General features: G+C 49.9%; 3 protein-coding genes across 3 annotated transcripts; 2 read left to right on the forward strand and 1 right to left on the reverse strand.

Annotated features, from left to right (window-relative positions):
- Positions 1–3071: 3071 nt before the first annotated feature.
- On the forward strand, positions 3072–7288 carry LOC117841498 (uncharacterized). The gene is made up of 2 exons (XM_034721892.2): positions 3072–4788; positions 6511–7288. The coding sequence occupies exons 1-2, from the start codon at positions 3289–3291 to the stop codon at positions 6907–6909; spliced, it is 1899 nt and encodes a 632-aa protein (XP_034577783.1). The 5' UTR covers positions 3072–3288; the 3' UTR covers positions 6910–7288.
- A 1049-nt stretch (positions 7289–8337) lies between these two features.
- LOC117841499 (KIN14B-interacting protein At4g14310) lies at positions 8338–14049 on the forward strand. Its single transcript, XM_034721893.2, has 3 exons — positions 8338–10328; positions 10424–11046; positions 11289–14049. The coding sequence occupies exons 1-3, from the start codon at positions 8406–8408 to the stop codon at positions 11818–11820; spliced, it is 3078 nt and encodes a 1025-aa protein (XP_034577784.1). The 5' UTR covers positions 8338–8405; the 3' UTR covers positions 11821–14049.
- LOC117841500 (phosphate transporter PHO1-2) lies at positions 12054–17454 on the reverse strand. Its single transcript, XM_034721894.2, has 15 exons — positions 16835–17454; positions 16628–16690; positions 16209–16506; positions 15698–16079; positions 15021–15069; positions 14620–14694; positions 14397–14526; positions 14190–14310; positions 13803–14046; positions 13605–13709; positions 13479–13523; positions 13245–13397; positions 12865–13146; positions 12641–12777; positions 12054–12556 (listed from the first exon to the last, which is right to left on the reverse strand). Exons 1-15 carry the CDS (start codon positions 17069–17071, stop codon positions 12469–12471), a joined length of 2409 nt encoding a protein of 802 aa, XP_034577785.1. The 5' UTR covers positions 17072–17454; the 3' UTR covers positions 12054–12468.
- Positions 17455–24338: the final 6884 nt, after the last annotated feature.

Genomic DNA, 24338 nt, shown 5'->3' on the forward strand with positions numbered 1-24338 from the left:
CTCTCGTTTTCCTTTTTCCGTAAGCAGTGAAGTTAGGATGCAAATTATATATATATTTTGGGTTATTGGGTTCATCCCAAAAATTGATGAAATGGTATTTTGCGTAAATAATCTAGGAGGGGAAATAAACTAGAGTGTCATGCCATTATAATTAATCAGCTGATCCAGAAAATACTATTGAATACCCACTTGCATCCTTAAGTGAAGTCCACAAATGCACCTAGCTAGGCATAATCAGAGCGTAAGCCATCATCATAAGACATCAAGAGACACTACTACACCACGACATGCCATCATGACGCACCAACCTTTCCAGAGAGAAACGGCGCCTGCCTAGTGCCTGCACACATCCCCTGAAGCCAGGGCACGCCACTGATGCGATTAACTAAGCCGAGAGACACCTCATCACCAGTTGTTTACTGCATAATCCCAGCTAAACAGGGGCGGCCACTGAAAGCTTTAGGTCCCTCACTGTGCTGCGGATCAAGCCGCGGCCTGGGCGCTGCAAAGCTTGGTCCCAGCCTCAGCTGCCCTGCCTGCTTATCATGGAGGGAGGAGGGGAGGGGCCTCGCTTTGGGAAGGCATGGTCACATGAGCTGAGCTGAGGTGAGCATCAGCCATTCAGCCAGCCCCCCAGGGGACCTGTCGCCATGCGCTGGGCCCGTGCGCGCACCTGTCGCTGATCTTATTTATTTATATCTCGCCACTGCTCTGTGCATCTCAAATCTAGAGGCTAGCAGCAGATCAAGTGGCGGCATCACTGAATCAGCAGCAACAGAGGTACTATGCTCCATTGGATGGGTGTGCACTGCGCGCTGCAGGGTATGGTCGTATGGAGCAAGACTGGAGATGATGGATTGGCTGTTGCGTTTTTCACTGAACAAGATTTGGACGCGGCAATCTGTAGCTCTACTTCGGCCTGATCAAGACTCAAAAGATGAACACTTGCATCTGCAGTTGCTGCAGATTGTTATTTGCTACTACTACTGCATTGCAGGTTGTGAACTTCAAATTGGATCTGTTCGCTTCAGCTTATAAGCCGGCTGAAAAGTTGAAACGGCTGATTTGTTGTGAGAGAAAAATACTGTTCGGTGGCTGATAAGCCGGCTGAATAAGCTGAAGCGAACAGGCCGAAAAAAATTTCGGACAGGGAATGCAGAAACATCGCATTCACTGTTATTCTCCACAATCCAGCGCAGTAAAAATAATTCATCTCGATCCCAATAGTAGACGCAGGAGACCTTGGGCAGATTGTACTAGCAAAACAGCATACCTGGTCCGGATGCACTCGACTAGTAAGGGGGAACAGGAACAGTAAGAGCTGAGCTAATGGCGCCATTTCGCTCCAGCTGTGCCCTGCGGCAGGAGATCAAGCCCCACGTACCCGCTTGCCTGATCGCAAATCTCGCCAGGGACAGAAGCATCCAACCTCTCTGATCCCGTCCCGTGCAGCCAAGCGCACACACCGTGCTGCTGGCGACTCGGCTCGTCAGGCACCAAGCCAACAACCCAAACCAGATTTTTCTCTCCGTGCCGCCAGCCGCTCACCTGCCTGCCTGCCTTGCACGCTGAGCTCGTCCGGTGACTAACGGCTGGTGACTTGCTGACTGACCCGGCCGCTTCGCCTCGGTTCTTGTTCGGGCGCGAGGAGCCGAGGAATTTGTCTGTGTCAACACGGCGCCGGGGACTGCCGAACAACCGGCGACTTCAACGCTGCTCATTATCTCGTCGTCCGGTTGATCGCACGAGTTGCGTAGATTAGTGCCGGTGCTAATTGCTGTAACAGCGACATGCATGTTGTTTTAATGCTACCTCCATTTATTTGTTTTTTCTTTCTTTCTTTTTTCAGACAGGGTGTGAGGGGAGAGGAACACGAGATGGATTAGATTTTTTCTTGTTAGGTACAATCCCATGTAGACTCTGGATATACTTTGTTCTTGGGATCTTTACAGAAATTATATGCTCGTACCAATGGAGGCCGTGCCTGAACTCTCTGAAATGTTCAGGAAGACCTTCTAAGAGGGTGCAACCATAACATGAGGGCACCTTTCAGTTCCTGTTTACATTGCACGAGTGGGGATATATATAATATGACAAAGAGAATCACAAGGGTGAACTAGTGGATAAGAGTATTGTGCTTTACGAGTATTTGCTATCGAATCATGGTGACCGGCGAAATCAAAGAAAGAGAGAGGGGAGTAAAACGAAGATGATTTTTGATAGCATTGGATACATGTTGATAACATCTGATGCGTCAGCGAAGGAGACCACAAGACAGATAGCAGATAGGTGCATATCTATGCGTCAAGTCCTGAACTACTGATGCCGAACTCTATCAACTTTCACCGAACCTTGTTACCCCATCAATTAAGTCTTGTTAATAACTTATTAATGTCACCTCTTTTTACTGCGTGATGCGTGTCCATGTAGCATCAATGTCATACTCTACCAAGTGGGTTGGTGTTTGCTTCGTGGCCGAGATAACTACCGAGCTAGTTAGTCTCAATGATGGGTCAAAGTTACTTAATCCTGATGTCCCATTCGTCACCAATCCTGCCTAGACCGAAATCGGCAGTTGGCCCGGTTGCAGGGACAGAAAATTGCAAATCGGGAACATCATGAACCAGGACCAGCACGTGCCAATCTCTCTCAAGAGCGAGTGCGTGAGGATCACTCATCATTCATCAACGGTAGCTTACCTTGCGTAGCAGTCACAAGTTCTTACCTACGTTAGCTCATGAGAGCCAGTATAAACCACTCGATGCCGATCATGTCCGTCACCAACAGCACACGACGGCAAAGGCACGCGCTCTGCTTGGTCCTCGCTCCGCACAACGGGACGGCGGGAACAGCACAGGACAGGCCAGCCTTCCTCGCGCCGCGCTAGCCAGGAGGAGGGGAGAGACGAGAGAGAGAGAGGGAGAGACCCATTCCACCCTCGCCTCCTCCCTCCCAGGCCCCAGCCCCGAGCCCCCGAGCGACCGAGCGAGAGAGAGAGAGAGAGGAGGCGAAAAATAACTGCGGCTCGAGGCCCCAGGAATAGGAGGACCACTTCCCCCTCCGGCCCCGCCCCTCCCCACCGCTCGTCCTCGCCCCCCCCCCCCTCTCCGGCGGCGCCGCCGGAGCGCGGCGATCCCGGCCGCCCTTCCCCGCCGCGCCAGATCTGGCCTCCGGCACCCCCATGCCCCTACGGGCCACCCCGTCCCAGATCCGCTTGACCTAGCTAGGGAGCGCGCCGCGGCGGCGGCCGGCGAGCCCACGGTTCGAGGCTGCTGCTCCCGCCCCGCCATGGACGACGTGTCCAAGTACGCGCACAGCCCGGCGCACCTCGCCGTGGCGCGCCGCGACCATGCCGCGCTCAGGAGGCTGGTCGCGGGGCTCCCGCGCCTCCCGCGCACCGGCGAGGTCGCCACCGAGCAGGAGTCCATCGCGGGGGAGGCCGTGGCCGACGCCGTCTCCGCCGTCATCGACCGCCGCGACGTCCCGCGGAGGGAGACCCCGCTCCACCTCGCCGTCCGCCTCCGCGACCCCGTCGCCGCGGACATCCTCATGTCCGCGGGCGCCGACTGGTCGCTCCAGAACGCCGACGGATGGTCCGCGCTCCAGGAGGCCGTCTGCACCCGCGAGGAGGCCATCGCCACCATCATCGCGCGCCACTACCAGCCACTCGCATGGGCCAAGTGGTGCCGACGCCTCCCGCGCATCCTCGCCTCCATCAATCGCATCCGCGACTTCTACATGGAGATCTCCTTCCACTTCGAGTCCTCTGTCATACCGTTCATCGGCCGCATCGCCCCGTCAGACACCTACCGCATTTGGAAGCGTGGGGCCGCGCTGCGGGCTGACATGACGCTCGCTGGCTTCGACGGCTTCCGCATCCAGCGCTCGGATCAGACCTTCCTGTTTCTGGGGGATGGTGCGAGGCCTGAGGATGCTGGGGGTAAGGAATTGCACCCGGGTTCTCTCATAGTTCTGGCTCACAAGGACAAGGAGATTACAGATGCGCTGGAGGGAGCGGGTGTGCAGCCCACAGAGTCGGAGGTGGCACATGAGGTGGCATTGATGTCCAAGACGAATATGTACCGGCCTGGGATCGACGTGACACAGGCGGAGCTCGTGCCGCACTTGAATTGGCGCCGGCAAGAGAGGACGGAAGCCGTGGGGCAATGGAAAGCCAAGGTGTATGACATGTTGAATGTTCTAGTGACAGTGAAGTCTAGGCGGGTGCCAGGGGCAATGACGGATGAGGAGCTGTTTGCGATGGATGGGGAGGAGAAGAATGGTAGGGGCGCAGAGCTTGATGCTGAGTTAGATGAAGTGTTGACAGCCGAGGAGAGGAAGCAGCTTGATTCTGCACTTAGGATGGGGAACAATGAAGAGGAATCTGAGGAGAGGGGTGAGGAAGGTGACAGTGGGGCCGATCATACGGATTCAAATGGTGTGGTCAAAGATAAGAAGGGGTGGTTTGGTTGGGGTGGCAAGAAAGGATCCAAGAGCGACGACAAGCCATCCAAGGCGGGTAGTAAGGATGAAATGGGTGATCCAGGGAAGCAAAAGGAGAAGGGCAGCAGGAAGAAGAAGAATAGTGGTTCGTCAGGAGATTCTCTCAAACATGAAAGCGAGTACAAAAAGGGGTTAAGACCAGTGTTGTGGTTGACACCAGATTTCCCTTTGAAGACGGATGAACTGATCCCTCTGCTTGATGTCCTAGCAAATAAAGTGAAGGCTGTCAGGAGGCTTAGGGAACTCTTGACAACCAAGCTTCCTACCGGCACATTTCCAGTCAAGGTATGGCTTGATTATATTAGCTTCCTATATTAGCATGTACCATCTCAGTTCAAATTTCCAACTAATTGCATCTTGCCAATTATTCCAATCAAATTGCATGCCTATCATTTTTCAATCTTCTCGAGTGGGCAGCAATTGCTCTTTGCTACTCAAAATATTCTGCCACATCTGAATTCAATTTCTGTACCACTGCTACTGTGTAGTCTAAAATTCCATGCTGGTTGCCTGAAGCATCATTGTTGTCTGCCTCTGTTGTGCCTGTTCTGTGCTCTTCCCCTTCGTTATTTCTGCTCTATTTTTCTGCATCATTCGTTTGGATCACTGTTGTGAATAGTGCCTTCTTCATTTCTTACATTATGTTTTGGCCGCTCATGTTCTTTTTTCCTAAGACTTTTTTTAAAAAAAAATAGAAAGTATTGTTTTGGTAGGAACTGTAAGAAAGTATTGTCCATGTTTTAGAACTGCTACATCTTATGTGTGCCTTCCTGGTAATCAATTATTTGCATTAATAAGGACACAACCATAAGATGCGGTGTCCACCTCATGCCTGCTTGGAAAGAAAATACAAATTTCTCTCATAAGAACCATAGGGGACTAAGTATGCAAAACTTTGCTTTTAAGCTACTAATTCTGTTGGTCATCATGCCTCTTGGAATAAGTGGAGGTTGACAGTTTTTCACTATTGTTTCGATTTACAGTTTTCAGCATGCAACATACAGCACTATTGTTTTGATTAGATGTATGCCACTATATTTTCACTACTGTATGCAAATTACCATGTGTGCAGTACAATATTGAGCCATAGAATCTAGTCTGAGCTATGTATTCTTTCCTTTTTCATCTGTTTGTCACATCTTCGCTATTTTGTTAATCAACTTTAAATCCTTTAAAAATGGCTCGTGGTTGGTTGCTCCCATCATCCAGTTTTCAATAATCTTGCAGATTTCAGAAGCTGCCAAAAAGATATCTAGTTCCTGTTTGTGTTTTCAAAGCTTTCTTCTTGTGCTTGCCATATCACTCACCCACTTTGTCTCTTCCTCCATTCCAAGTCTTGATTAGCTGGGGCCTACTCCAAACCACCAGAAAACTAATGCCCCACTGCTCCCTACTGACCTTAGAGCTCAAAAGGTAGTCGATGATACATCCTATATTGACATTTCCTAACCACTCTTTCCTGACCAATGGCACTGCATGTGATATCTTATTATCCAGGCTGAGCTAGGAGCACTGCTTTATTCCTAGTCTATGCTTATGAAATGTGATGCGTTTATTTATTTATTTGCGATTTATGCTGCACCTTTTAGCATTTTTGTGTGATGCCAACAGCCAACTAGCCAAGTCATATCTCGCACTTGTTTGGTCCTTTCTGTTTCTTATAGCTTTTCAGAACAAACTACTAAATCAACTGGCACTTTTTTAAAAAAAAATCTGTGATACACACATTTTTTTTTGGCATGTGAAATGGTACTGTAGTGTATGACTCACAGAGTCACGGTTGATTGAAGTAAGGATGGACTGCATGATCTCGCACTGTTCACTCTGTAAATTGTGCAATGCTCTCATGAATAGTTCTTGGACACTTTTTTTACTTGGAGGGCATTCTGAGTGGTATTTTTTTTTTCTGATTACCACTGATGAGAATAGCCACAGATGATAGACACTTCAGGCGTTAATGTCTATTTCCCATATTGATATCTGACCTTGTGTGGCATCTTATTTCAGATTGCCATCCCCATTGTTCCAACGATACGCGTCATTGTGACGTTCACAAAGTTTGAAGAACTACAGCCTTTAGATGAGTTTGCCACACCACCTTCAAGTCCAACGCAGTTCCAGGATGCGAAGGCCAAAGAATCTGAAGGATCAGGCTCATGGTATTCGTGGGTAAAGGGTGGCCGAGGTACACAGTCTAGTGATGGTGGTGATAGCCGGAACTGGAAAGACGAGGTCGATCCATTCCACATACCTTCTGATTACACCTGGGTTGACGCCACCGAGAAGAAGCGGAGGATGAAGGCAAAAAAAGCCAAAAGCAGGCGGGGCACAGCCCGAAAACAGTCATCGAAAAACACTTCGGAAGGAGGAGGCCACCACCCCATGATGGATGGCTTCGAGGAGTAAAGCATGTTTCACCAGCATAGTAAGTTGTCTTTGCATTCTTAAGATGTTAGTTGATGGCAGCTGCACGCCCGAGGCAGATTGATGCTGTGCCTGGAGCGTTCGTGCGCCTTGGCAGTGGGACTGGAGTCAAATCTCCTTGAGAACGTACAGGATGGCTTATACCCCGCTAATCTGTAATTCAGTCAGTGCTATTTTTGTCCCCCTCCGTTGTTCATCTTGCTGGATGTATGTTGATGATGATGATATGGCCCTGTTGTTGTTGAAAAATATGTTTGAGGGGGACTGTAGCGTTTCCCTGCCCCCTGTTGTATGGAAGATTACGAATTTGCAGCGATTTTCTCGCAAAGAGGAAGCTCAATGCACATGCTTGTTTGTTCCACCTCTTCTGCTGCTGTTGATTACCTCCATTCCTTGTCTCAAGTCTTCTGCTTGAGTATCTTATGTGTACCAATAGTGTATTTTTCCCATGCTTCATGTTTCCAAGGGAATCTTGGGGAGACGTTTTGGTCCTCACTAGCACTGTATTACATTGTCTTCTCCAAGCCGGCTACAGCCTTTCACGTCTTCACGATCAGCTATTTTGATTGATGATGATGGACAGCGTCGATCTTGGCTTATAAATTTGTCACTGCACTCCATCCACCTCCCTGTATCCCTTTTCTATTTTCTTTTGCGTTAAAGACTTAAAGGATTAGATGCTTCATTAAAATCATTCTATTCGATCTATCCACTAAAACTAAAAAGTGTTCGCATTGATTCTCCAGCTTTTATCTTCGTCATATCCTCCTCACTTCTGGTCATTTGCGCCGTCCTTTTCTTTGTTAAATTCATTTTAGGCTTGTTTAGTTGCTCAACTTTGGAGATGCAAAATCAATGTTGTAGCACTGTAGCACACTGTAGTGTTTCGTTTGTATTTGTGAATTATTGTCCAAATATTGACTAATTAGGCTCAAGAGATTCGTCTCGCAAAGTACAACAAAACTGTATAATTAGTTTTTGATTTTGTTTACATTTAGTACTCTACCGCAAGTTTAATGTGATGGGGAATTTTCTTTTTGCATAGTATCAAAGTTGAGAGTTTTGGGGACTAAACAAGCCCTTAGTTGATGAGTATCCAGGAATTTATACCTTTTTTAAGGACCCAACTATTTTTATATATCTCGTAAGATACACAATTTATGCCACTTGGAGTTCAAGGCAAAATGAAACTGGTCAATCAGCGGGTCAAATCCTCTTCTGTCTGCTGACTAAATAAAGCGGTCTCTCTGTCTCCTCCATGTGGGCCTACCTTGCAAACTGCAGGGTGCTGGGCACCACGGGCCCACATAAAAGCTCCCGCCCGAACGATTTCGAAATTTGAAACGCCCCTTCCCCCAAATCTCAAATCAATCGACCATTCCCAAATCCAAATCAAGGCGACCTTTCCTCTTGTCCAGTCTCCCCCGAATCCCCACCCCCGCACCCCCAAACCCTAGCCCTGCATCGCCACCCCCGCCATGTCCTCCCGCCTCAAGGACCGCGGCGGCGGCGGCGCTAAGGCCGCGGCCTCGCGCCCGCTCACCCCCAAGCCCTTCTCCATCTCTTCGTCTGCCCGGCGCACGACCGCCGCCGCGGCCGGCAAGGAGAACTCCGCGTCCAAGCCGGCCAAGCCCACCTCCGCCGTGCGGTGGTCCACGTCGTCGCTCCCGCGGGCCAGCAGGATCCAGAGCTCGGTGGAGTCCTCCAAGCTCGTCTCCACACTCAGGGCTCCCGTGCTGCCGGGGAGGGCTTCCATCGGGAAGGACCCCGTGCCGGACGCGGGCTTGCGGCGAAGCGTGAGCGGTGGGATCAGGTCTTCTTCCGTAGAGAAAGGGAGGAGGTCGGTAAGTGCTGTTGGATCCAGGGCCTCGGAGGCTAGGAGAGGGAGTGGTGGTGTTGGAAGTGATGAGATTAGCAGGAGACGGGAGGGGGTTGATGCGAAGTCCAAGGGGTTGGATGGGATCAGTAGGAGAAGGGACGACCTTGATGCCAAGGCAAAACAAACTGGTGAGATTGATAGGAAAAGGGATAGCTTTGATGCAAAGGCCAAGCAGGTCAGCGGGAAAAGAGATGGCTTTGGTGCGCATGTGGCGAAGCAACGTGATGAGATAAAAGGAAAAACAGAGATCTGTGGTGCTAATATGAAGAGGCAGAGTGAAGAGATTGGTGGAAGAAGAGAGGGCTCTGATTCAAAGGCAAAGGCAGGTGAAGAAATCAGTGGGAGGAAAGAGGGGCTCAATATCAAATTGGTAAAGGAGATCCCTGGAGAAAATGCTGATTCAGGAGAAGCTTCTTCCAATGCTGCAGATTTTTCTGCTACCCAGAAGGATGATGAAGAAGGAAATGGTTCTGTCATCCCAGTGTTCACTGTCCATGTGGTGGACCCAATTGATGTTCCTGGTGCAGCGAGGGAACAGCAAAAGAATAATGAGGAGTGTAAGAAGCAGGAAGAAAAGAGCAAATTGGCAGACAAGATTAGAGTTTTTGAGAAAGCTGCTGCAGGTGGGGAGGGAAGGTCAGCTAAACCTGTGTCTGCTGTTAACAAGTACCCAAGCAAACTTCATGAGAAACTAGCAGCGCTAGAAGGAAGGGTTCAGAAGATTGCTACTGATATCAAGAAAACCAAAGAAATGCTTGATGAGAACAACCCGGACGAGCCAAAGCAGATCCTGTCAAATATTCAGAAGGAAATCAATGCCATTGAGAAGGCGATTTCTCATGTCAAGGATGATAATAAGATACAGCTAGGTACTGCAGATAGCAGTGAATGTGAGAGTTCCCATGCTGAAAGCGCTGCAAAATGTACTGTTGCGAAGCCAGGTGGCCTGAAGCATGCTGGAAAAGGGCTGAATACTGATGAACTGGAGGCAAGGTTTTTTCCACATCACAAATTGTTGAGGGATCGTAAATCTTCAACATCTACTCACCATGATTCATCTGCGGATACAAAGAGGGTTATTCCTGGAACAACAGGACCTGCTGCCCCTGACCCTGATGATGATGAGAACTGTATAGCCATGGAGTTTCTTGCTTCTTTAGATGGTGAAGAAAATGACTTTTTCAAGGACCGCCGTGCTAAGAAATTGGAAAAGAACAAGATATATGAAGTAGCAGATGCAACCAGCAAGACATCGAGCCAAGGTAGCTCAAAGAATCCAGTTGGTCCCAATCACAAGGAGGAGATTGAATTGCTTGCTAAAGAGAAACTAGATGAGTTTGATGAGCAAGAAAACAAGCCCTCCATGATGGTTCAGGAGGAAACAGAGGAGTCTTGCAGTGATCAGTTATCAGGTATAGGAAACAAGTCTTCTACGGGTGGATGGTTTGTTTCGGAGGGGGAAGCTGTTCTTCTAGCTCATGGTGATGGCACATGCTCCTATTATGATATTGCAAACCATGAGGTATTTGGTTGTTTACTGCTTTTGTTTGTTCTTTTTTTTATGGACAGTTAGTTGGGTAACCTGAGTGCTGACTGCATTTAGCTGTATTGGTGCAGTTCAAATCTGAGTACAAGCCTCCCAGCATGGTATCGAATAATACGTGGGGCGATTGCTGGTTGATTCGCGCCCCAGGTGTAGATGGATGTTCTGGTAGATATGTGGTTGCTGCATCTGCTGGCAATGCATTGGAGCCTGGGTTTTGCAGCTGGGATTACTATACCAGAGAAGTAAAAGCATTTCATATTGAGGAGGAGGCTTCTCATGATCCTGCTCCACCACCCCGGGCTGTTCTTGGACCTCTCTCTAATTTAGGTTCATCAAGATCTAGCTCTGCGTTGTCAAATGGAGAAACACAACAATGGTGGTATAAACCTTGTGGACCTCTCCTGCTTTCTACTGCTAGCAAGCAAAGGATGGTCACAGCTTACGATATCCGTGATGGTGATGTAGTGATGAAATGGGAAGTTAGCAGTCCAGTAATGGGAATGGAATACTCGAGCCCGCTACAATGGCGTAGCAGGGGAAAAGTAGTAATTGCAGGGATCGAGTCAATAGGGTTGTGGGATGTGAATTCGCTTAACCCACAACCCTTGCTGTCTGTTGCTTCTTCTGGTAAGAAAGTGTACTGCCTTCATGTGAATAACACTGATGCTGAGGTGGGCGGGGGAGTGCGTCAAAGGTAATTAGTAAATCTTACATCACGCACATGTAAATTTCCCAGTATTAGTTGTACTTAAGACCCAGCCAAGTTTACCTCAGCTTACGCTATTGAAACCAAATAATTTCCTGTTTCTTAGTAATCAACAGCAGCAATTATCTTGGCCTGCTGTGATGAAATATCTGAAAGAGATTTACGAAAATCCCTTCTATGACATCCGCCTTAGTAAAATCATTTAAGACCTGCTTGTGGTTTTTTTGCAGGGTTAGTTCATCTGAGGTGGAAGGAAATGATGGTGTTTTCAGTACGCATGAAAGTGTTAATGTATTCGATTTTCGTGTACCTGCTGGCATTGGTCTTAAAATAGCAAGACATGGTGGTACGGCAAACTCAATCTTCTCACGTGGAGATTCAGTATTTATTGGTAGCACAGAAGGACGGCTGCAAATAAAAGGTGGTTTGAGGTCACGAGTTCAGCAATACTCTTTGAGAAAGGGGAAGCTTGTTGCAACCTATGAGTTACCAGAATTCAATGCTCATTTCCATCATTCTGCGATAACTCAAGTATGGGGCAACTCGAACCTTGTCTTGGCTGCTTGCGGTATGGGGCTGTTTGCCTTTGACACATTTAAGGAAGACATACAGCCAACTTATAGCTTTGACCGTGGAAACACCATTGGAGTGAGAGAAGCTATTGGCCCTGATGATTTGTACTGTCCTACATTTGATTACTCATCATCAAGGGTTCTTCTTGTCTCAAGAGACCGACCAGCGCAGTGGAGGTACTTGTCGTAGCTATCTATTTATCGTTTATTTGTGTGCAATGTGTGTCATGTAATATATGTACTTTATTTATGGTTCACTTCTGGTGTCATCTGCTGTGTCAAGCATCTTGCTTTCACAGTTTCACTGTACTAGCAATATTATCTTGTTTTCACTCCTGTGCGTTCTCAGTCTGCCGTGCCTTCGTTTTATCTTGTCTTGCATGTTTTTATGTTTGTCCTGATCACTCAGTTGTAACTCGCACGTATGGAACATTGTTAAAATTATGTTTGATGCCCTGGAGCTTACAATTCCATGCAATATTTTTCTGGCATGAATTCGATAAATACATAACTTAGTTATCAACAAAGATCTTGTTAGCTGATTAACACACAACACTCTTCAATCGACCAATAAGGAATCCACCCAATCTTTCCTGACCACAGTGCCTCATGTTTATGTGCCCTGGCACCCTCATTACAATGCACCATCTGAGCTTATTCCATCTTAAATCTGCAATGTCATGGTCTTGTGCAGTTATGCTTTCTGATTACTTTATTATCCCTTAGACACCAATTGTAGCGCAAGCATTAGCTGGGGTAGTGTATTCGTTCCTGGATCTCTTCCCCTAAATTCCCTTCATGTTGGGAGCATGCCAACAAGTTCTTAACTTTGTCTTTATCAGTCAGTTTCAAGTTCACGGAATGGTAATGGGACAGTCTTCACTGCTCTGAACTTTCCAGCGTTGTTCAAGTGTTCATTCTCCAGCCTGCAATCCGATCAAGCATACAGCTGGTTATAACTGAACATACTAAATTGGAACGAAGCTTGCACCTCTCCGTTTTTCAATTACCTGTAGAAGTTCCAATGTCCTCGTCGTATAATTTCCAGTGAAGCGAGTGAGAAATCAAGCAAGCGGGACTCCACCCGACCAAGTTTGAGTTTCATTACACTCTGGGCCCAGGCTAGACGCAGCGCAAGGTTGAGCATCTGTGTTGTAAGGGTGTTAGTGCTACTGAACTTGGGATTCCCTAAATCAGCTGTAGTATTTAAAATTAGGTGAACAAGGTACAGTACCATGGAAACATAGTAGATCGACTTATTCTTCAGGATGAGCTGATCCCGGAGCCATAAGTTCTTGGATTTGGGGTTTAAGAAGCCCCAGTCCATGACAAAGTCCCAGTAGAGCTGGTAAATGGTGGCGCCTGAGGATGAAATGACGACCATCCACATCCAGAGTGGTGTTGGAGTTGCAGCGTACTTGAACCTCACAGCAGCAGCAACCATCGCTGATACATACTTGCCAGCATTAGCAAGTTGGTTGATATCATGACCTTCTTCCAGGTACCTCCTTAGACACTATAAGAGGCATCATCACACCATTTAGTTTGAATTAATCTTAAAAAAATTGCCAATTGCAGAATTTTACATTGCTCGCATTCAGCTTTGATTTGTACCTGCATTGCTCTCCAGTAGTAAGGTAGGAAGGAAATCACATAGGCCAGGTGTGTGTATTGTGGGCTGCTGGTGCAGGTCTCATATGCCTGATTCCTAAAGGTCCCAGCCATGAAGTAGCATGCTGCGAATTCCATGTGTCTTAGTAGTGGGATCTGGAAGATAGAACCAGTTAGACTCGTAAGAATCTGCACCGTAAGGCTCAATGAGACTGTAGCATAAGGTTCAGAATTTACCTGGCTCGTTAGCTGGTCAGCCATGAAGAAATCAGCCATCAGAACCTGCATTGCAAGGCAACCTGCTCATGAGATGGATAGTTCCAACTGTCTGCGAAGTGAGGAAAATAATTCTGAGGCCCTTACCTTGTAGAATGGCGAGAATATGATGTTGCGCATGACGCGCATGAAGCAGTAGCGCGTCGAGCGGTAGAATATGTTGAATGGGCAGAACAGAACCCCTGTTGACAGCTGAAACATACATAGGGGGTGGAGAGCTCAAGTCAATACATGTTTGTGGCAGAACAGCACTTATTCTTTCCCCCCATGGCTTGTGTTTCTTACCAGTAGGAGTGCACCGGGCAATGCGTCGGTGTAGGTTGCGCCGGCGTTCCTGAGGAACAGGTTGATAACGAGCGACAAGACGACGGTGCACATGATGGAGGCTGACATGAGGAAGGCATCCCTGTGCGTCAGGGCGGTGTTGGAGGCAAAATCGAAGATGAAGTTGTGGTTGATCCTGGTGCTCTTCCACATGAAGAGGTTGCAGCCGTACAGGAAGACGTGCAGGCTGATGAGTGCAAACATGCTGCAGAAGCACAGGCCGAAACTATGTTACTTAAGGTAAAAAATTACATCCTTGCTTTATAATAAAGCCGTGAAGTATGGTATCCGAAAGTTATCATCCATGCATGATCAGAAGAAGCCTGTGAAGTTAGCTTCATAACTGACCTGAAAACATGGTAGACTATGTCCATGTAGGCTGGGCTTCCGGTAGAAGAGAAAATGCCGGCGACATGGGCTAGAACTGAATATATGATGAATAGCGACACGAATGTGCCTGTGAACAGGCCTGAAAGCACAAGAAACAGCGAGTTCAGGATACATTTGGGGTCTGAAATTATGAAGACGATCGATTCTATCTTTGAGGCTACTCGCCTACGAGGAATGTGATCATATGGGTGTTCCTGGGCTGCTGCGGCTTGAGATACTTCATGGCCACCTTCCTGTCGTTGCCGGCGAAATGCCTCAAGAAGATGCACTCCACCTCGTCGGCGAGCTGAAGCACCTGCTCCACCAGGGTTATTCCTTCTTCAGTTAGTTTTCTTCAGATGAGTGTAGCCTGTAGTGTGCTCGTCAGATGGGATGCAGACGATTATACCTTGTCGGAGCTGCTGAACGGCGACCTCTTCACCTTCTCTGAAAACAAGTCAGTGGCTCGCTGCTGCTCTGACACCTGGAATGCAGAGCATTTCTCGTCAGGTGGCGAAACAACAGTCTATATCTGAATTCTTCGTACAAATCATACCGAGCTACTAAACTATGATAATTTAAGATTTAGACAAAATGTTTTGTGCTTATAAAACTTTCAATAGTTTTCTCCCTAATAATACATGTATTTGGGTTATTTACAAAAAAAATTGCCTATATTCCTCTGCATGTTTCGAGTGTACCATTTCGCTTTATTCTGGCCTATTGTTGTACAGTCCCTTTCCTCTAGTCCATCCACTTCAAAAGAGCACATACATGCGTAGCTAGTTGAGTAGTGGTGGTGGACAATACCTTAACGAATTTCTTCAATATTTTGGTGAAGGCCTTTACATTGAGAGAGCTGCATCCATCCACACAGATATGCCACAGAAACAAAGGAAAAGGCAAATCATCAGTCCATCACCACCGCACAACAAAAGTCTCACGATTAACAACAGGAGAAAAGGACAGGTCTAATAAAACAAACTACTGCTGGCTCAATTTTTTTTTTAAAAAAATACTAATCGGTGTTGCCATCCAGGGTTAGTGGCTTAGTGCATGGCTCCTACGTGATTCATTTCACATGCTGGCCTCCATCCATGCAAACTGGCTGAAATTTGAAATCTTCCAAGTGTCTAAAATACCAACACTGTCCACGCGCAGTATACATGAGTGGATACGAGTGCATTCATCACTCGTCAGAAAGAAGAGCTCTATTGCTCTACGATTCAAAAAAAGAAGAAGAGAAGAAAGCAGAGCTCTATTGCTCTACCACTCACTCTATCACTCTGCATCTTGTCGATGGATCAGGCCAGATGCGGGTTTATCATGGAATTGAACAGAGCAGGTGTCGTTGGTTTGTGCGATCAGATTGTGAGTGCCGTAGCAAGACAAGATTAGATGAACATGCAACTGACGTGACGGCATTCCAAGTTGAATTTGCAATTTGTTCAGCATATAAGGGGTGGCAGTTGAGGAGATGGGGGTACCTGAACTTCTTGAGGAGCTCGAGTCCGCGGTAGAGCGCCAGGAAGGCGTCGCGGATGTTCTTCTCGGCGTGCTGGACCTTCTTGCGGTGGACGAAGGCGGCGGCGGGGTCGGCGCCGTCCTTGCGGAGCACGTTCACGAGCTCCTCCCACACCTTGAGCGCCGCTCTCCCGGGGCTCGTCGGCGGGATGTCGATCCTCACCGTCGCCGGCAGCTGCAGCAGCGCTCCCCTCCCCATGAGCTGCTTCCCGCTGCCGTCCTTCTTCGCCTTGGCCAGCCCGCCGCCGACGAAGCTGACGCCGTTGCGCTCCAGCGCCGCCATCACCTCCTCCGCCACCGCCGCGCCCTCCGCCACCCGCGCCTGCTGCAGCTCCACGCTCCCATCTGCATCGCGCGTGACACGTCAGCCGGCGGTGCGGTCGGCGTCATCAGTCACGTGCGCGGCGGCCGCGGCCATGCATGCACGCAAAAGCGGTGGGGTTCATGTGCCTGCGGTTGGTCGGTTGGACCTACCTGACATGGACTGCGGCGAGGCGAGGCCGGAGAGGAGGTGGCGGCCGCTGGAGCCGTTCACGGACGGCGAGTGCGAGGGCGGCGGCATGGAGGCGGCCCGGCCCAGCGCCCTCCTCCCGGCGGGCCCGCCGCGCCGGGACGCCGCCACGTGGTCAGCGAGGATGCGCTTGACGTCGGCGAGGATGCGGAGCTGCTCGATGAGCGCGTCGCCGCGCGCCAGCAGCTCTCCCTCCTGCGACGCGTAGAACTTGTTCACCTTCTCCAGCTCCTCGTCCGCCTGCTCCAAAAATTCCTGCTCCTGCAAATCATATATACAAAAACCACGCGAATGACAAATTGTTAATTTTCAATTATAATAACAAAAGGATTTATTATAAAAAAAAGTTTTGCTGGGGGCAAGGCATGCATGCTTGAATTACATGCTTGTCCGTGGCTCGCACGAGCTCCCCTGAATCCGACTCCAAGCTCTCCTCCTCGCCCTCCTGCCAAGCGTATCGGCGTACGCATACACACGCGTCGGTCAGAGAAAAATACTGGATGGCCCAGAAGACGGCGTACATCTACGGCCCAAGGGAACGAGGAGGCGATCGTCGACGGTAACACAGTGACAGTCACAGAACACGTACTGGTGAAGCCGCCGTGCTCCTGGCGAAGCGGGCGGTGAGGGCGCGGACGGGGTCAAGGACCGAGAAGCCATAGCCGGTGGTGGTGGTGCCACCGGCGAGGAGCGGCGGCGGCGGGCCGGCGTCGCGGCGGGCGACCTTGATCCTCTTGATGAGCTTCTTGAGGCACTTGTAGTCGACGAAGGCGGCCTTCCACTCGGGGATGATGCTGGCCTCGTACTCCCGCGAGAACTTCACCATCCTCCGCAACCGCCTGCCGGCACCGCCGTATATGTAGTATACTACCTGACCGGAGGTATGTCAATTTACATGCGGATCGGATCGGATCGGAGCTAGGGGACAGGGACAGGGCAGGGGTGGTGGCGGAAGCAACCCTGCTTATATAGATGGAGAACGGAGGAGAGAGGCGTCCTCTACTCGCCCAGCTCTGCTCGTTTTTATATGCAAACGATCGAGCTCGCTCGCAGGCCGGAGTCGCTGTGATGCTGCTGACTGCTGAGAGAGAGTAGTGGTGTTGCAACAGCCAGGAGATAGCAATATTAGGTAGAGAGAGAAAGGTAACTAAAGGGGGAAATCTAAAGGGAAACGAAGGGAAGCAGCAGCTGGGCTGTGGATGGATGCGTGGTGCTTGCTTCTTGCTTATAGTGGAGATCGAGCTTGCAGTTCATGTCCGATCCATTCTACTAGCACAATGCACATATACAAATATGCATATGTGTGTGTGTGTGTGTATATGTATATATGTATATATATGTATATGTATTAAGTATTCGACCAGCTGGGGTGCTGGTTGGATTCAGTTTCGCGTTCTGGCCGGTCGCTTTTGCTCGCCCAGGCTAACCAAGAAAAGAAAGGGGCGTTGCTTTCACCCGCATCTTTCCGGCGAAAAGACGCATGGATGGTTCAGGGAAGCACGAGCAGGCCGGCAAATTGGCGATTGCGTCGCGGCGATTAAGCGAGCAGTGCAGGCTTTCAGGAGGATTAGTGCCGTAAAATACTCTGAAATCCTTGCTAGTGCAGTGCACCACGGGTCGTGCGTGCTTTTACACATTTCGTGCGTGGCTGGGTTGGATCGCACAAGCCAGCAGCCGGCCGGCGCGCGATGCATGCAAGTTGGAGCGAGGCGCGTGCAAATGCATGGCGCGGACGACCAGATCGATCGGCCGGGCATGGCTGCCTGCCGACGCGGTGGCGTGGTCGTGCAGGCGGCGAGGTCCTGACGTGGCCATGACGCCGCGCGCGACAGCATACTACGCAGCGCACCTGACTGACCGCCGCCTCGTCCGGTCGTCCCCTTTTCAGAGTAAGAAAGCCTGGTTTATTACCTGATCAAGACGTGTTGCGTTCTTAACATGTGTGTTTTTCAGAGGCAGAATATGTGCGTGCACGTTGAGAAGCAGCTTGGGTCCACGAGCATCGGGTTAAAAGGTATAGTAACCGCCCAGACGGTGACAAAGGGCAACGACGTTGGCGGCAACAGTTGCCAGGCGTGCCCTGTTCCCCGTTCTGACACCCACAGCCTGACAAGCGGGCCATACCTGACAGGCTCGCCCGGAGTAGCAGCTGCGTGCCTGCGTAGTACGTACAAGCTAGGCAGGTAGTTTATGCCAGAATTCACGTTTCCTTCTTTGGGGGAAGGGAAGAAACTGCCTTGTTGACGTGTTGTGCAGCTGATCGATCAGCACTCGGCAGGCTTCCCTCTCGCGCGGAGGCGGCGTGCTCCGGTGACGCCGTTGCCACTTGCCAGCAGGGGTGGTTACACGCGCGGCATGGGCGGCAGCCGGCGGCCGCGCCCAGGCCAGTAGCCAGCCAGGGCAGCCGGCCGCCACGCAGCGGCAGCTAGCGGCGCATGATTGCGTGCACTCGCCTCGCTGTTCGGTTGCTGCGCGCGCCGCCGTGTGCTGATCGATGACTCTGATCGGTGCCAAGCGGAAAACCTGCGAGCCCCTGCGAAACTTTTGGAGCCACACTGTTCGTTGGCAGATCGAGATGGCCTGATCTATCGATAGCTAGCTAGTAGTGGATGGTGACGGGAAAGCGCAACAAGAGGGCATGACCAGGTGTCAGTTATGGAAGGATCAGTGCTGCTGGTAGTAGAGTGTGGACGAGCAAGCGTGATGGGAATTGGGAAAGACCACAAGCTAGCTAGGAAACCTGATACAGCAGTTTGCACTGCTGACCTCAACAGCGACCCCTCTCTCACGTCTCCGATGCTGTCCATCTTTGAGCTAGCCGCTCGATCTTGTGTGCAGAGGTCAAAACCCTTCTCGCTAGCCGTGTTTATCCTTGTTTGCTGGACTGGAATGTTCATCCTGCTTTGATCATGTAGCCAAGCCAAGTCACCCAGCACAAACCACGCACAGAAAGCTAGCTAGCTTCCACGGGCCAAGAAACGGCTACCAGCTAGCTTAGCCAAACTCCCAAGAAACCTCACCAACTTAAGGATGCATCGTATGCTGCTCTTTTTGTTCCGTTTTCAGAGGGTCAGAAACCCACAGTTCTTAACTTCTTATTTCACGAAAGACGATGTAATATTATTGCTGTGCGCTTGTACTAAGGAGTAGTAATCTTATCAGCATGTACCAGGTTGATTAAGGAGTAGTAAGTAGCTTGAGTTCGTGGACAAGAATACTGACAACTCATGCATGGTGATGACAATGGCAGCTAGCAATGCTAATGCCGCAAACGGTAAGTAAACACATGCATTCGATCGATCTGTCCTGCCCCGCTGACGAGTGGGTACGTTCACGTTGTCACAACTGTGTGTAGGCCACACACGTGCTCTTTTAAAACTTGCATGCAGCTTTTGCGGGAGTGTGATCGTTTTTTCAGCTGTAGCTACTTGTGCTGCGTGGACTTATCTTCCTCTTGCATGCTTTCATTTTCACAAAACATCAACGCACTGCTTGCATATCTTAATGAACTTCAGGTTGGCGTTAACCCTCAGTAGTCACCCTCAAGGGGGGACAAAGGGGGTTACACCGCGTCTTATATATATAGACTCACTCTATTTTTTTACATGTAATATTTGCTTTGTCCTTATTAATCGAATTAAATAATTAAACTTATCCAAATTTGACTGAGTTTATAAAAAAAATATAACAACATCTACAATATCAAATCTATTTCATTGAATGTACCATGAAATATATTTTGATAGTGCATGTATTTGGTAGTTGTAGATGTTGTTATATTTTTCTATGAATTCGATCAAAATTGGATAAGTTTAACTTAGAACAAGACAAATATGACATGTAATAATCCACCACTGTCAACTCCACTAACAGTGTACGGCGTCTCTTTAGTAATAATCCTGCATGGTACCTTGGGCAAGGTACAAGAGGCTTGCCTTTTCGTTATCAGACGCTCACTGGCTAGCCCAAATCAATGTACGACGTCAATAATACAAACAAATCCCAAAGAGAAATCAGAGATCATCAGATGGTGAGACACAGGCTAGGGAAGCTGTTTCTCAGATGGAATCAGAATTGTGACATCTTTATCTTGGGAGCCGGTTGGGGAGAAAAGCTAGAAGTATAATGGCTCACCATGTTGACATTTTGGCTCGTGCATTAACAAAAAAAAAACAGCCTGGCCAACGGTGAAAGAGGCGAGAAGGCAACCATAACCTTGCATGTGAGTGAGGGTGGTTGCTGCCTGTTGTCAATGTGATGCTTACGGTAACTTCATCAATCTTAAGATCTCACAGTCTAGTCTCAAGTATGCATTCGTATTGGTAAAGTGTGGATGCATACGTTGACAGTGTCCGTGCAGCTGTTTGTGGTGTGTTAAAATAATGGTGAAAGAGGCGTACGGGTGGAACCTAAACCTATTAATGCTCTACGTTTTGAGAGTATCAACTACACACGTATTTGTGGCTATGGTTCTTCCAACACAATTTTTCGATTGGTATAATCAAAGTAGTCCGTTCGAAACGCAAAATTGCGTACATGATCTAGTAGATAAAGTTGTATAGTACATTATTTGCATAATAAGATTTCAGCTTTATCGAAACATTTGTTCTCCCGAAGTAAATGCATTTATGAAATCCAAGGTTCCAGTCATGAATTCCTATATAGTAGTAACCCTTTTAGGTTCTTTAGAAAAAGTTTGTTCATCAAATATAATTGTGGTAAAAATATATGCTAGTATGCTTTCAAATTAAACATGCCTTGTGAAACTTTGTGAGTCATCCAGTTTGGCCGATGCCTGATAGGCTGATACTATATAGTTGACGATGATCGAAAAGCATAACAAGACCAGGTGTCAGTTATGGAAGCACATCTCTATCTATCTTTCGTCAGGAAGCTGTTCACATTTCAGCTGCTCCTGTGCCAGGGTCAAAACCCTGAGCTCCCCATCAGCCAAGTGTGCATGCACACGGCACACTGGCACAGGCGCCGCACGCATCACTTCCTGTTCTTCGCTGGAATCTTCATCCTGTGGTTTCATGAAACCTAGTCACCGAGCACAAACCAGAGAAAAAGCTTCAAGGTGCCTGAGGAGGCTTGTAGAGATAGCTTAAAAAATTCTGAAGAAACCTCACCAAGGGTGCAAGACACTGGCTAACGCCTCCTTTTCTTCAGGGCTTAATGCTCCTCAACATGAATGCATGGAAAATAAACAAATAAAGCAGCTTTGGTCCTCCCTTTGCCCGTGGCTGTTGTTGGTGTTGCTGCTGTGCTGCTGTTGCCATTTCATGAGTGTCCACTCGAGCACAAATGTGACCTAAAATGAAAGAGAGGTTGAGGGGCGTCCCTTTTTCCAGAATGGAAAGATCATTGCAAGGCTGCAAACCATTAGTGCTCTCTCTTCCCCTAAGCCTTCCCCTATTGGTCAATGCTTACACAAATATAAGAGAAAAGCCAGTATCAATCTGAAAGCTTCACCCCACTATGTTGCTGATGTTTAATTGTATACTTGACCTGTTGGTACGGTCCATGTTTAGGCTAATCATTGGTTAATTGCCTTATTTATTCGATTATTTTAGGCTTGCAGGAGCGCTAGCTGAAGCCGGCCATTTACGAATTGCCATCTATCATGTCCGTAGTTAGATTTGTTATTGCTGTGTGAGTCTGAATTTTACTCGTGCACGCCTTGTTTTGATCATGCGCATATATGTAGTGGGTAAGTTCAGAAAGCACCAAGAATGAATTATATGTTTAATTGCACACAGCTTTCTCTTTGATTGCACTTTAATTCATCATGGATAGGAATAAGCCTTTGAAACTCAACTTAAATATTGATGTGCGATTCGGATGCAAAGTTAAACCATAGCGCAAAGCCATTTGTACACAAACTTATGCATGATTACTGCATTATATAATAACAAGGTGAGCAGCATGAGCACTACTTGTATACTGTCAGATTGGGACATAATAGCATCATCCACTGTGATGACTTGGACCGCTTGTCAGTGACATGAGCTTTTGTGTGTATAAGTTTAAAGTCCAAACTTTTTCCCCAATTTATTTACGGTGTATACCAATTCAAATTTTATTACCGTACTGACTGCCGTGTCTGTAATCTTCACGTAAGTAATTTAGGTGCTCCAAGTGGAAGAAATATAGATAGCGCCCACGTCGTCGCCACTCGGGCGACTCGGGCGGCAGCAGAGCCGCTAGCTTTCGCTGTCCCCTCCCTCCCCCAACTCCCCTGCCGCCGCCGGAGGGGCCTGCCGGAAGTCTGCGCAAGCCCCTAGGACGGCGGCGGCGGGGCTTTTCTTCGTCGGCGCGAGTAGCTTCCGGGTGGGGGAGCGGCGCGGAGAAGCTCCGCCGGCCGGGCGACAGTAGCGGCACGGGGTGGCAGATCCGAGGTCTTGGGGACCGGATCCGCCCCCCCAGCTGCCGGATCTACAGCGTGCGGTGGCCAACGCGGATGGAGCGGTGGTGGCGGGCCGCAATGCCGAGCCACACTGGACGAGGCCGCGAGCGGCTGACGGGGCCGGCGAGCGGTACAGCGTTCAAGCGGAGCAGTGGTGGCGGGCTGCACATGCACGAGACGGCGACGGCCGCGATGACCGAAGAGCGTTGCAGTGAGGTTCCGTCTGTGGATCCAGAGCAGCCGCGGGAGGACGAGGCGGTCGAGGCGACGGCGAGACGCGGCTCCTACCGAGCGGCGTGGGTAGGAGGCGAAGCAGTGCCAGCGCGTGATCCGGTGGGAGGAGGCCATGTGCGCAAAGGCCGAGGAGGAGAAACCCGCGCAATGCAGGAGCTAAGGAGGTAGGGGCAGCGCGGCGACCTTGAGGTCGGTGCGAGTGGATGCGTCGAGCTGGAGCAGCGCGCCATGGGGGGAGGAGACAGAGACGGCGATGAGGCAGGGGCGGAGGCATCCGTGGGCGCGGTGGAGGTGGAGGGAGCCCTTAGAGGCGAGGAGGGTGGTGAACCGGCGGCGGACGGGCGTGGCTGCGTGCAGGTCGGCGCCGAGAGGCAAGGTGGCCGTTGTGCCTGACACCACCTCGGCGCTACCCTTCTCCTCTCCTCGTCGGCGGTGCAGGTCTGTAGTGTTGTGGCGCCGCCATGGTGGTGGGGTCGGAGGGTGCAGGGTACGCTCGTGGCAACATGGCGGTGATGCGTGATGTGCTGGGCCATCCTTTTGCCGCAGACATCGTGGAAGTGATGGGGTGCGAGAAGCTGCCGCAAGCGATACCCAGCGGCAAGTCGTGAGACATCGGGAGGCGCGCTACCGCTGAGAAGAGTGCAGTCGAGCAGAGCGCGTGGCCAGGAGGAGCGTGGCCGGGTGGGCGCGCGGTTGCCAGGAGGAGTGCGGCGGCTGGGAGGAGCGCGCAACGTCGGCAGAGAGGTGCAGGCAGTGAAGGGCGCTGCGCGTGGGCAGCGATGGAGATGGAGGGCGGCGACAGAAACGTAGGTGGAGGTAAGGTGGCATGCGAGTGGAGGCGCCGCGGCGGCGTTGCCTCGGATGGTTTGCCGTGGTGGTGTTTTGGGAGTACCAAACCAGGTACGTGTAGCGAGGGGTCGTATTGCTCCAGGCGAAAGCCCTCACCGGTCTTTGTGCTGGTGGGCATGATGGCGGCATCCTAGGACGTCGTCTTCCCCATTTGGGGCGTCATGTTGGAATTACGACCCTACTATGCGGGGTTCTCTGGGTGAAAACCCTATCCAGATCCTGGACGAGCGATGGCGGCGCCATTGGCGTCGTGCCCTCCTTGAAGGCATCGTCTTTAGAGACCTAACTTGGTTCGTGGCATTGCTGAACCATTGTCATGGGAGGCTATAGCTGAGGACGGCAACTCCACCACGTGGTGAGCTGAATAGGTGTGTTCGAGCCCATGTGCAGGTAATCGAAGTTATGGTGGCGGCCAGGGGTTGTTGCATGGTTGTCGGTTTTGGCTGCTTGCAGCGGACCGCGGCAGCTGACGTTGCTTGGCAGCAATCAGTGCGGTGTGGGACTGCGTCGGAGGATAGCGCTTGCGGCATCGGCAGCGTGGGATGACTAGGCTTGTAGCGGACTGCGGCGGGTTGCTCAGCTTAGCTGGGCTATCCAGTGC

The sequence above is a fragment of the Setaria viridis genome, chromosome 1, assembly GCF_005286985.2.
Source record: "Setaria viridis chromosome 1, Setaria_viridis_v4.0, whole genome shotgun sequence".
Lineage (NCBI taxonomy): Eukaryota > Viridiplantae > Streptophyta > Magnoliopsida > Poales > Poaceae > Setaria > Setaria viridis.